The sequence below is a fragment of the Leucoraja erinacea genome, chromosome 2 (genome assembly GCF_028641065.1).
Source record: "Leucoraja erinacea ecotype New England chromosome 2, Leri_hhj_1, whole genome shotgun sequence".
Lineage (NCBI taxonomy): Eukaryota > Metazoa > Chordata > Chondrichthyes > Rajiformes > Rajidae > Leucoraja > Leucoraja erinaceus.
The window spans coordinates 79,675,467-79,689,623 of record NC_073378.1 but is presented as its reverse complement, the minus strand read 5'-3'; the positions used below and the strand labels follow the sequence as shown (position 1 = coordinate 79,689,623).

Sequence of the window (14,157 nt, the reverse complement as noted above, 5' to 3'; positions counted from 1 at the left end):
TAGACAAAGCAGCAGCTAAATTAGCACACACTCATCACTCCAAGTAATCTCTCCCTCCACTATTAGTGCAACAGCAATATGGCTGCAGTACATCCCAATTACAAGACACATTGCAGCACCTCATCAAGGGTACTTCAACAGTGCATCCAAACCAGTGACCTCTGCACTGAGGACAGATGTGACAGTTGTACAACTTGCCACCTCCTGCACCCCCCCCCTCCTCCAAATCCCACACCAGACTTCACAACATATTACCAAATCTTCACTCCGACTCAAACTCCCGACCTAACTATATTGTTAAAATATCATCACCATATGGACTGGAGCAGTTCAAACAGATCAATCAACAGCACCAACAGGAAAGGAAAAATAGATGTTAGCCGTGCCCCTGACACCCACATCACATGGATGTATAGAAAAAGCCAATGTTATCTGCCACTATGATTTTCATGGTTAACTGCACTAGTTCCATTAAACCAGTGTTAAATTGCATTTTCAATTTTTGGCAGTGAAACAAATTCTAATGATATTTACTCCTCACTCCCAGTTATTCAAGCCAAAACACTTTCCTGAAACTCTTCTGTTCATAGTTGAGATACATTTATAATGGTATTGCACAGGAAAACATATTGTTTCAAGCAAGCAACAATGAATGAAAGGCAACATATCCAAATGTGACGTGGGACTTCGAATGAAATCCTAAGGTCATGCCTTCCATGGCTGCTCTTTCTGTCCTTCAGTTGACAGCCATTGACTAAGGCTGGGAATTGTTGATTTCATTGATCCATCTTCACTAAGGATCACTGAATGTAAGCTCCACGTCGAAACAATCAGGTTCAATGGACTTTTAGACCCTCATCACCTCATTACACTGGATGTTTCCACTTCACTCTTTCATTCCAGGGGAAGGGTCTCGACCCAAACCATCACCTGTTCATTCCCCTCCATAGATGCTGTCAGACCTGTCGAGTTCCTCCAGCATTTGCTTAATGCTAAGATGATGCTATGTACAATTAACTGGATGAAAATGCACAAGCATTCTGTGAGATTATGTTGGCTTCATATTTTGTGCATTGCAACACTTGTGCAGGCTTGCATACAAAGTGACTGATGGATAGGAGTGGTATCATAGTCAAGTTAATACTACATTTAACATTGGGACAGTTGCTCCAGCACAAAACATTGCTCACAGAGTAAACAGGTCAGGAAATTACCAGCTCGATCATGAAATAAATCTTAATTTTTTTTTTTTTTAAAAAGACATTCCATTAATACATATCGTTGATAAATTTTGGACTCTACACAACTTATTGAACTGAAATGGATGCAACTACAAAAATAACATTCACGGTCTTGACAGACAAAACAATAACATTTTACAAATCAGTGCGCTTTTTGGAAATAAACAACTTGCTATCCCCTCTTTAACCCACTCCATTCATGTTTAGTTAGTGCAGTTAAAAAACAACTGGTTTGACTCACCAAGCCTTTGCATGTGGAAAGTGCCACTGAAGAGTTGTTGTGCGACATTAGAGCGCCTTGGTAGAAGCACAGCTCCTCTGGTTGATAATGCTCCACGGATTTCAAGCCTCGTTTCCCAAAAGTCTGAACCATAAATCCAGGAGGAATTAGGCCTTCTGAAGTCCTTAGCTCCACATGAAATTCCTGACCAAATCCATTGAGTTTGAAGTAAAGAGATTCACCACCAAGATAAGTCGACCGCTTCTTTCGTTGCTGATGGATTACCATGTGAGAGATGTAATCGCCACTGCTGTCAGCCTCATACGGAGTCACAATTTGATAATCTGCAGAAGAACAACTATATCTATTAGTTTTAAAGCTGCTTTAAATAACCTCTTTTAAAAAAAGGGTAATTTCCAAATAATTTATTCTGAGATGTCAAATTTATTTTGTAAATTTGTTGCAGTTTTCAACCTATAATGTTCCTTAAAATCAATTTGGACCTGAAAATGATTTATCAGTCAATATTCCACAGGGATGCTTGTTCCCGATTTTGTTGAAATTTCAAGCACCTCTATTGAAGTGTGCAAGCAGAATGGCAAGTACAAAGAAAATTGTCAACCTTCATTGGATTTAATACTCAAGAACATGTTAAAAAATCAATAGCAAAAGATAGGTTAATTCCTCTCACCTCAGTTTAGCTTGAACATTTATCAAGTCTTGTTCAGTTTTCCTAAATTATGATGAGAGTTTCCTGGGCTTTTGTGAATTCCACTTAAAGCAGGTAGGCAAAACATTCTTGGGTACTAACTTTCCTTCACAAGGGGCTGCATCTGTCAAAGCTGCTTAGTACAACCCACTGAGAACTGCAATGCACATTCCACGTGGGAAAATCATAAGCCAGAGGCTGCATCCTGTGCTCTCTGGGGCTCTGTTCTTTAAAATGAATTAAGGTAGAGTTGGACAATGTGTTTTTCTGTAATAAACAATGAGAGGTCATTACCTTTCCTCCAAATCCATTCACGGAAAGTGGTTATTGTCAAGAAACAACAACAAAAAATTATACGGAATTTGTAATACAATTTTAAAAAATAATTCTGCCCAAGTGGTGGCTTTCACTTAATAAGATGCTCCCTTATAATTATCTTTAGTCTGCGAACTATCTTGTATGGAAAACTTTCAATATACAACAGATAACATGGCAACATGACAGGTGAGATTTTGCTGACTCTGAGCAAGCATTCAACTAGTTAAACAGCAGTAGGTTCAGGACTTCCACTTTTGCACAGTCAAGTGTGCATGTCCCAGTCTCACTGATAGACTTGTTATGCAGAATCTGTCAGTCCGTGTCACTGCTGTATCTCACGTGGAGAGCAGCTGTGGAGCTCAGTGTTGCTAAGATTCTCCAGCTTTAGGATAGGGTGTAAAAAAACTCTCCCTAAACCTGCAACAGGCCAGAACAGGCATGGGATCTGCCGCACCATTGATTTCAACGGGGAATGCAGGGCTGTGGTTTTGTAGGCAAACAGAAAGGTACTGCCTTTTAGTACAGAAATCATTTTCCTTTAATTTACTTCTATTATTAATTTATGATGTGGTATTGGGTAATTTTTTTTAAATTATTTGACTCTTTTTAAAATGTCAGTGCAAAGACTTTTGGAAAGTATTAAGTGACTAATATTGTCCCTCCCTGACAGCATGGTGGATATACCCACACCTCAAGGACTGCAGCAGCTCAAGAGGACAGTCCACCACAAATTTCTCAAAGCTAATTAGGGATGGTGAATAAAATGATAACACAGACGGCAAAATCCATACCCCATGAATGAATGAAAAGTCTTTACAGCTGGCAATGCTGGGGTCGGCATCAGCAAGATAGGCTATTAAAACTTGGTTCAGGCAACTGCAGGTACGTAGCAAGAGCACTCATGCATTTCCAGGCGGAAGGGCCATCCATCAGGTTTTAGTCACAGAACCATGTAACATGGAAACGGGCCCTTCGGCCCACTGTCTTGAAGCCATCCATCAACTGTTCCCCTTTCCCCTGACTCTCAGTCTGAAGGGTCTCGACCCAAAACATCACCCATTCATTCCCTCCAGAGATGCTGCTTGTCCCGATGAGTTACTCTAGCATTTTGCGTCTATTTTTGGTGTAAACCAGCATCTGCAGTTCCTTCCTGTATATTTATAAATGCTATCCCATTTTCTAGCCACTGCCATGTACTGTCATAGCAGTTCAAGTGCTTATTTAAATATTTCTTAAATGAGAGCACCCATCTCCACCACCCCAGCAGGTAACACTCTTAGATCTTAGAACAGAGTTGACGTGGATAAGCTTTTCCCCATTGAGAGTAGTGAAGATTCAAACAAGAGGACATGACTTCAGAATTAGGGACAGAAGTTTAGGGGTAACATGAGGGGGAACCTATTTACTCATAGATTGGTTGCTGTGTGGAATGAGCTTCCAGTGGAAGTGGTGGAGGCAGGTTCGATTTTATCATTTAATAATAAATTGGATAGGTATATGGACGTGAAAGGAATGGAGGGTTATGGTCTGAGTGCAGGTAGATTGCACTAGGGGAAAATAAGTTTTCGGCACGCACTTGTAGGGCCGAGACGGCCTGTTTCCGCGCTGTAATTGTTATAAGGTTATATGGTTATATCTGCTCTTGCCTTCCAAGGCTTTAAAGGCCTAGTCCTTCTGTGAGGGCCAGAATTAAATGCCAATCTCTCTCACTCCTTGATAATAAAATAAAACAACGGATGCTGGAAATCTGAAACATGAAAGGAAGATTCTGGAAGCACTTAGCATTTCAGGCAGCACCTGTGGAAAAGTGCTTCTTTTCTGCTCCCTTTCCTGCAAATTCTGTCTGACCTTCATCTAATCATCTGCCGTTCAAACTCAATGGACTTGCTAGGAGGATCCTCCGCTTTCCTAGCAGGAGCCATGTGCAGTAACTCTCATCCCGCATTAGCTGAGATGAATGTATTTAAGAATAACAGAATAAAATCAAAAGTTCCAAGCTCATCTATGTTGCATTGCTCCATAATAAAGTTCATGTTCATAAGTTCTTGGAGTAGAATTAGGCCATTGGCCCATCAAGTCTACTCCACTATTCAATCATGGCTGATCTATCTTGCCCTCTCAACCCGATACTAAAGTGATGAGAACTATAGTTTAAATACACACGATGTCTGGATTTAATTATCGGGGCTTTTTTTTTTCTTTGGCCCAAAAGTGCTGGCACCCTTCCAGGCACAGGCGACTAATGGAAGCCCTACCTGCCTAACCCTTGGCTCACCTGCTGTCAAACCTGCCACTATTATTGAACATCTGTGAACATCCTTGACATTCACAAGCACTCAGTAAAACTTCGGATCTGTTAGAAATAAAAATAATACTGTTCAAAGATTGACATTTTGTTTTATGTTTAAAATACTAAAAATGCACTGACATGCAAAAAAAAATTAAGGCATTGAAACTACCAAATAGCATTATTCAGCTTCTCCAAGCAGCTATTATCTCCCATTCATTGCAATGGAGGCCATTGCACATGCTCAGTCTAACTTGTGCAGGCTCATGGCAATACTTTATGACTTGAGCGGTGGGAAATTTCTGCTGTCCCATCCATGAGGAGTTCACTGCATCAACAGAGATAACCAGCATGGCTAAAGCAGAAGATGGCTGCGGTCAGTACAGGTCAATGTCAGAGATCGACAGTGAGACTCCTGGATCAGTTTGAGGTTCATCACTTCTTTGGTTGGAAGCTCTGTCATTACGTCTCTGCATAAGTATTTTTGTTTACATTTGGATGCAAGCCAAACACTTTAGAAGTTATTGGGTATTAACTTACCTGGATACATTCCTGTGAAATTTCTTAAGGTTTTAATTATATTAAGGTTGAATTACAAGTATGATTGCTTATAGGAATTACTAGGATTAGATGGTGCATCTAAACAATTTCATGCAAATAAAACATTCTGAAAAGAATGTGGTTATCCAAATTTATTTCTGCCTCCAATAGATCATATCTATCTTTGAATTAAGATTCTGAATGCATAAATTATTGTACGAATCAAAGAAAACATGATCTTTAATAACCAGTTGATATAAAGCTGGTGGCATATTTATATTAGTACGGAATATTGGCACTAGAGTCAATTAGATGATTTAAACAATGATAAAACTTCTGAGAGCCCTCAGCACAAAAAAAATAGTCAACAGTTAAAATGGCTATTGATTATTAATGGCCATGATGCAAGTATAGAATTTCCTGGAAAGAAAAAAAGATTTGGACAGTAGAGTTGTTGCCCTATAGCAATAGAGACCCGGGTTCGAAAGACGCTGTCTGAACGGTGTTTGTCGTTCTCCCTGCGACTGTGTATTTTTTCTCTAGGTGATCTGGTTTCCTCCCACATTACAAAGATGTACAGGTTTGTAGGTTATTTGGCTTCGATAAAATTGTGCCTAGTATGCAAAAGAGTGCTAGCGTATGGCGTGATCGCTGTTCAGCACAGACTTGGTAGGCTGAACGGCCCGATTCGGAGCTGTACCTCTAAAGTCTAAATGATGCTTCATTGACAGCATAGAGGTGTGGGTACTCTCCGGTGTAAATTAAACAATAAAATAAGTAATGCAGTTGATGCAGGGAAAAAAGGGAGCTATCATAATATGTTCAGCAATTTGATTGCGACTGTGCTTTTGTTGTGTGCTTTAGTTCAACAAGCATGTCAAAACTCAAGTTTCCTAGGATACATAATCTACTTAATGTCTGATTATGGAGGAAGATAATCCCATTCATTATTCTATGTACTGTAATGATGCTGAACACACTAAGAAGGATTACTTCATGAATTAAGCATGCATTTATTGATGTGCATGACACTTGAACACCTGAACTTGCAAAACCTAGCAAATCTAGTTCTTAATTTCCAGAGCCTTAATGCTGCATTTCAAACCTATGAGTTTAGCATTCCAACCTTCCTTCACCTGAACATTACAATGGCTACTAGTTAATCCGAGCCACCATTGGTCTATTCTTAGTCACGCGTGTGACCAAAAATATGAAAGATTATGGAAACCTGACAGCCTGGTGTGCCAACAATAACCTCGTCCTCAACTCCAAGAAGATGAAGGAGATTATTGTTGACTTCAGGCAGACCAGAGGAGGCAGTCATACCCCCATCCATATGAACGGGACTGAGGTGGAGCGCGTCTCCAGCTATAAATTCCTCGGAGCATATCTCGGAGGATTTGTCCTGGTCCCTCAACACCTCCAAGCTGATCAAAAAGGCACAGCCTTTACTTCCTGAGGAGGCTCAAGAAAGCCCACCTGTCCCCCCGGATCCTGACCAACTTTTACCGCTGTACCATAGAGAGTATCCTGACCACTTGCTTCACGGTATGGTACAGCAGCTGCACTGCTGCGGACAGGAAGGCACTACAACGGGTGGTGAAAACCGCGCAGCACATCATCGGTGCCCCGCTCCCTGCCATGGATGCCCTCCACCGAAAACGGTGTCTGAGAGGGGCTGGGAAGATCATCAAAGACCCCTCACACCCCAACCATGGACTGTTTGCCCTCCTCCCATCAGAGAGGCGGTACAGGAGCCTCAGGTCACGTACTAGTAGGATGAGGAACAGCTTCTACAATAATACAATCACATTGCTGAACTCGGAGTCCCGCCGATAGATTTCTCCGGTCCCTCCGTCCCCATTGTTTAATTATTCTGTATTTTTTGATTATTCTGTATCTTCTCTCTTTCTATTTTTTTTAAATTTCTTTATGCACAACTACTACGGACTGACGCAAAACTGCATTTCGTTGTACTCGTACTTGTATTTGTGCGATGATATTAAAGTTGAATTGAATTGAAAACATCTCTTCTAATTCTGAAAGCATTACAGGTATATTATTTTGTACTGTATATATGATTCATATTGTTTTCAAAGTTTATCAAGTGAAATATTTATGTTATGCTGACAATGTTTGTTTAGTGTCAGAGGTCAAATACGACTGGTCACGTGTCACACCAAAGAATCTTTTTCATAACTCAGTTTTATCTTACCAACTCTTGTGATTTTTAAAAAGCTAGAATGTTCATATAATTAGCAGACATGCATTATAGTTCGGTAGGTATGAAAATAGCAACGAATAAGATTAATCTTTTACAATAATTTTTTAATGTATTACTTTATGTGATGCCATTTGGTAACGTGTATGACATTTTGGTTCACTTTCCAAACAATGTCCCCATGAAACAATGTTTCACTTCTAAATTCAGCATCACATATTCTACTTCTAAATATCATTTTCAAACTGGGCGTTTCAACAATCTATTACAAATAACATTTTAAAAACACGTTGATATTTTTTGCCAACTCGGAAATGATGGCAATGGAATGTGGGGGGAATAGAGTTTTAAACAAATTGTGTTTTCATGAGACATTTAACCATCTAAAAGAGAACACCATACTTGTTTGTACATTGCAAATATGCTCGGGAAAAGCAACATCACTGCATTAAATGTTTGTTTCCATGGCAATAGTGGCATTTACAATAGTACACTCAATCTGAGGCCACCTGTTTGAAAACTTTATGATTTATGGTATGAAGAGGCGGGAAACGAGTAAATTGTTTACTGGGCGACCCTGTGATGAATAATACTGAGATTAATATACACTCAGATATACTTCGTTCATTTCTTCAAATTACTCGAATAAACTTGTGTTTAAAATTACAAACATCACACACGCTTTCTTGGACAAAAACCGAAGGTGGCAATGTTTTAGAATTCAAATAGGCATCACACTTTACTAGTTGCATCGAAATGGATTGCAATCTCATGGTTTATTTACAAATCGTGGGATTATTTTCCTCTCGAGATTTCCCTTTTGATCAAGATGACTTCCAACACCTGTTAATTGTTGCATTTTTAACCATCATGCAAACTAAGACATGTTCATGTGGATATTTTTTCTCTAAGAGTATGGCTCAATAACATCAGATGTAACATGAATGCAGCTAGGTTACAACGACTAAAACAAGGTAGGCGAAGCGTGCTGAGTTCCAGCCTGATGTTTCAAATTCCTGCTATCCATGGTTGAGATGGAGCAGCAACTGTCTACTCTGGCCTGGAGCACCCTCTGGCGTTGTGCTGGAGCCCGTTGCACATCGCACATTGGGAGTCAGAAATTACAAACAGTGCCTTATTCGCCACGTAAACATGAATGCAGCGTGTCCTGACTGCTGGTGGCGATGCCAGCTAGCGGCATCTTTTATCACACCCCAGATCCTTGATACTTACCGCTATTGTAACCCAACACCGGCGGCTCCAACGGTGACACCTGATGGACTGTCCTCTCGCTTCCAGCGACACGGGTCGCCTCAACAGCGCAGTCGCTCTGAAAGATACAACCAGACGATAAAGGTGGATACAAATAATGCATGTAACTAACACGTTCTACTTGCTATTGAAATATGCACGTTTAAAGCGACAGTAGAAATGCACAACTCCAACGTGCCTTGATAAGTCCCATCAGTAGCAGAAGGTAGGAAACTGCAAGCACTCTTCTGTAGAACGACTCTCTGTCAGTAACCGGCAACGAGCCCATTGTAACCTCCAGGACCTGCATTTCTGTGTGTGCTATCACCAAAAGGGAATAAAGAAAGTGTTCTTTTAAATGTTGCCCCCTGATATGGTTTTCATTTGGGGAGGAGGAATAATATTAACTTCAATAGATAGAAGGCTTGCTTGCCAACCCCCCGAGTTTCCCGATAGGGCTGTAACGCAGGAGGAAGCCGGCTGGTGCTGACAGGTACATGGGGAAGAAGAGATGCCTTGGCCGGTCACCAACACCCCGGCTGCAAGCGCCACCTCCAGCCGCCGTCCGTCCGCAATGAGCCGGGGTGCAGGAGCCGGCTCTGCTCTGCTCGCTCCCCCTCTGTCTGGCGGCTTGCAGCACTGAAGTAGAGTCCACACTCGCCGTCCTGTGAGCTGCAACAACTCGTCTCTGTTTCTGTCTGCAGTTGTTAAGTTTGCAAGTAGTGCTCAAAGTCTCGCTGTTGCTAATTCCCTTCTTCTGCAATGTGTTGCCTGTGCACTGTCTGCAGCACTAAACTGACTGAGCACCAGTGTCGGTGTCCTAACTTCCTCCCTCTCTCTCGCACACACATGCGGCTTTGTGAGAACTCTCTTCCTAGCGTCGCGCCGTCAATCATTCCGTCCTTAGGGGCGTGAGAGTATTTATACGTGTATACCTTTCTATCTGTCTGTGTGCAAATGTGTGTTGTCCAAGTCTTGTCTGTGTGCCTTAATGTCTGCGTGACTATCTATTTTTGTATGCGTTGTATATGTATTTGTCTCTGTGCCTTTGTATGTCATTTTATATCCGTACCTTTGGCTATGTGTGTGAGCCCGCGTATCTATGTGCATACATGCAGATGAAGATGATAGTCCTAGTCAATGAAAACTATTTCTACGCACCCAGAGTCCCACACCTTTGGGATAAAATGTGCAATGTGCTGGTTCATAAGATTAAAAAACCGTATTAAGCGCATTAAATACATTAAATTCAATTCAGTGGCTGTCATATTTTACTCAGTAATAACAAGCCTAAAATAATTTCATTGGCTTCCACAAGCACTAATTCACTGTCATGTTCCTCCTTTTGCTAGTTCATATTCACTTTCGTATTCACAAACTTCTCTCCGAGATCCGTTCCTCATAAACATCACTCAGTTGCTTGCATCATTACCTGTTGACAGTATTGAACTTAGTCCAGCTCCTTCAGATTCACATTCTTGTATTTTCACAATCCTTTTAATCTTTCAAGCAATCACACTATCCCTCATTCACTTTGTTCTCTCTCTCTCTCTCTCAATGGTTTGCACATTCTTCACCCATTTTACTTTTGTATTCACTTAGTTTAACACACTGACATAAACTCTGTATCGTTCTCCAACACTCATTTGTGCCCTCTTATTCAAGCATGCCCACAAGACTCATGTACTCGCTCATTCTTTTGCTCTCACTTGCATTTATTCACTTTATCCAAGAGAAAATAGAACTGTAAATCTGGGTTGAAAGAAATAATCCATTTTATCTCAAGATGTGTGAAATTTACTTACTTTTTATTTAATTCCCTCTCTCTATCCTTATGATATCCCAGTAACTTACTTTAAATCTCTCCTATCTCATTTGTTCCAGAGAATCCGTATAGGCAGATCCTTACATTCCCTTGTAGCACATTATCACCACCCTCAACTGAATGTATGTAAGTAAGCAAGAATTTCATTGTTCTGGGACAGATGACAATAAAACACTTGACTTGAACGCCTGTCCATGGAATTGGTGCACACATTTCACTCAGACTTGGAAAATAAAATATGGTCCTCTGCAACATTTGGGAAGAGTTAAAAGATTTCACATCTGATTACTTTTCAGCTGAATGCCTTGGGGTGAAAACAAATCTTTCTTTGAGATACTATTTTAAAAACATTGTCATTTTTGTGGTGGCTCGATAACAATTTCAACCTCTGACTGATTAATGAACAGCAAAGCTTTAATCTGGTGACTCATGTACACAGAAGGCGGTTGGTGGCAATATTTTGAGAAGTAATCTCTAGTGCATCTATTCAACTATCGATGATTGTGTAATTCCATCTGCAATTAGTGAATAAATGAGGCAGTCCTGATACTTATATGCAGCAAGATGTAGATAGCATTCAGGTGTGTGCTAATTAGTAGAAGTCTATTCACACTATAAAGGTGCCAGGGAGTGACAACCTTCAACAAGAGAGGTGGAAACACTGGCTCTTAGCAGTCAATGGCATTCTCAGTGCCGAGTTCTCCCCACCAGTCACATCCTGAGTGTTACAATTGACCAAACCAGGTTCAGCCACGGTACTTCTGTGTCAAGAACACCAAGTCAAAGCTAGGTATCCTGCTGCAAATAACTCACTCCTGATGCCCTAATTTTTTTCCATCATTTACAATATACAAGTCAGGAGGGTATAGATGAGGCGACCACTTTGCCGAACACTTATGCACAGTCTGCTAGGGCATGCTGGAGCTCCTGGTTACCAGCCATTTTACTTTCGATTCCCTGTTCCATACCTGTCTACGGCTCCCACCACTGCCAGAGTGAGGACATATTACAAACTGAAAGTATAGCACTTCATATTTAATTTGGGTAGTTAGCAGCCAAATGGCATGAATGTTGAATTCTCCTTTTACAAGTAACCCCACCCCCTCTACTCATCTATCATTTTCTCCCCAAACACATTTCTTTCCTCTCCCATTGCTTTTATCACTCTGTTCCTTTCCCCACCACCTATTCCATCCACTCAACATCTTGCTCCAAACCCCATATTTTCTACCCCCTCCCCCCCCCATTCTTTACCACCCACTATTCCTCCCTTTGGTTCCATATTTTACTATCCACCTTCCAACCTTATTAGATTCAAGATTCAATTTAATTGTCACATGTACCAATTAAGGTACAGTGAAATGTGTGTTACCATACAGCCATACTAAGTGAGGAAAAATAACAATACACAATTCAGCCACCTAAAATAAAATTTAACATAAACATCCACTACAGTGGAATCCACATTCCTCACTGTGATGGAAGGCAATAAAGTTCAGTAATCTTCCTCCTTTATTCACCCGTGGTCGGAGCTGAACCGTCCGTACTTGCCATTATCGACGGTCCGCTGTTCAAGTCCTCTCGTCGGGATGATCGAAACTCCGAGGTCGGGATGGATCGGAACACTCTGCAGCATGGAGCTCCCAAGTTGGCCATTTCTTACTGGAGACCGCTGCTTCACGGTCCATAGGCCACGCGGTCAGAGCTCCTAAACTGGCGATACTCGACAAAAGATCCCAGGCTCCCCGATGGTAAGTCTGCGCCGCACCCGTGGCTTGAAGCTCCGGGCCGGTCTCCAGGAATGGCCGCACCACTCCATGTTGTAGGCTGCAATGTGGGACAGAGATGCAACACGGAGAAAAATCGCATCTCCGTCGAGGTAAGTGGCTGGAAAAAGTTTCTCCCAATCCCCCCCTTGCACCCCCTACATAAAACATACCAAGAGACATTAAAACAAACATTCAAGACATATTTAAAATAATAAAAACAGAGAAGGGATGATTCAGACTGCTGGCGAGGCGGCCATTACTGCACAAACTGCACCCCTTTGTCTTTTCATTTATCACCTCCAGTCTTGGTTACTATCTCCACCCACCTATCCCCCACCTGATTCATCTGTAAAGCAATATATTTTCACCTGAATCCACCTGTTACTTGCTAGCTCTTGTTTCACCCTTTCCACTAACCACTACTAACAATCTCCCCTTTACTCCATCAGTCTGAAGAAGTGACCCGTCCCAAATTTTCACCTGTTTATTTTCCTCCGCAGATGCTACAGTACCTGCTGCATTTCTATAGTTGATTTTATTTTACACTCTGTTTGCCCAAATGAGTGCAGGTCCAACTGCGTGCAAGATCTCCACAAATTCTGAATAAAACATAATGTAATAAAAAGGAACTGCTGATGCAGGTTTATTCCAAAGATAGACACAAAGTGCTAGAGTAACTCAGCTGGTGAGGCAGTCTCTTTGGACAAAATGGATAGGTGACATTTCGGGTTGCCATTTTCTCCTTAGATGCTGACTGCCCCACTGAGTTACTCCAGCATTTTGTGTCTATCTGAATAAAGCAGCCTGATTGAATAATATTCCTATCAACCTATCTTGGCATTCAATCCATCCTCTCCATCTGACACAGTGGTTGCAATATGTGCCATCTATAAAATATAGTGCATTTACTTGCCTCGGGTTAAGTCCTGTCAGCCACTGCATTCAGTATTCCAAAAGGTTCCATCAATATTCAAATTAAACCAGCATCCGAATGTGTGTTGGAAATATTTGAAAATCCACCACTAGTTAACTGACCTGAAATGCCACCCATCCTTTCTCTCCAGAGATGGTGCCTGACTCACTGAGTTACTCCAGCACTTTGTGTCCATCACCAGTTGGAGACTATGTGCTCTTTATATATCCATCTCCAATTCAGAGTCACAGCTTCCTCATTCGACTGAGCCAATTTCCATTCGCTTTTGTCCTCCTATACAAGATGTGAACAACAGGCCTTTCATTCAGTTTGGGTGATTGAGTCGCAGGAAGCATATTGCATCAAGATTGTCTCGATGCAAAGGTGGATGGATGAGGTGGAGGGAAATGAACTGTATAACATTGAATGCTGAGAGTTGTGTAAATACAAGGACTGACACAAGGAAGAAGACTCAGTATTTTATGCATGTAGGTCAAGTTCAAAGCAGAAATTCAGTAGATTTACTCACTATTCCTGGTTCCTTTTCTACATTGCATCCAAAATTATCAACACAGTAATTCCAGTGATGAGTATTTGAATCTGATTGGTGTCCTGTGTTTTACACCCACCCTTTATCTCAATGCCTAGCATTCCCATTTGTCATGTCCCTTTCAAATGCGACTGAAATCATGCCTCATTGATGCACATAACATGTTTTCCACATCACAGAGACATAAAACCAGGAAGTTAAAATAAATTTGCATAACTGAGTTGAGATCATGGACTCTGGCCCACTGATAAGAGTCAATGAAACAGGGACAGATAATGAGCCACATAGGCCCTTAAATATGCTTTGCCATGAG

The 14,157-nt window shown here is 41.2% G+C and overlaps 1 protein-coding gene across 1 annotated transcript in view; it reads right to left on the bottom strand.

Moving 5' to 3' along the window:
• Positions 1 to 11,382, bottom strand: part of LOC129711468 (A disintegrin and metalloproteinase with thrombospondin motifs 16-like) — a 193,320-nt gene extending 181,938 nt beyond the window's left edge. The window contains exons 1-3 of the mRNA XM_055659092.1: positions 8,987 to 11,382; positions 8,770 to 8,866; positions 1,483 to 1,805 (exon numbers count right to left, since the gene is read on the bottom strand). Coding sequence (XP_055515067.1) covers positions 1,483 to 1,805; positions 8,770 to 8,866; positions 8,987 to 9,097 — 531 coding nt within the window. The 5' untranslated portion in view covers positions 9,098 to 11,382. The remainder of the gene's footprint in view (positions 1 to 1,482; positions 1,806 to 8,769; positions 8,867 to 8,986) is intronic.
• Between the last annotated feature and the right edge of the window lie 2,775 nt (positions 11,383 to 14,157).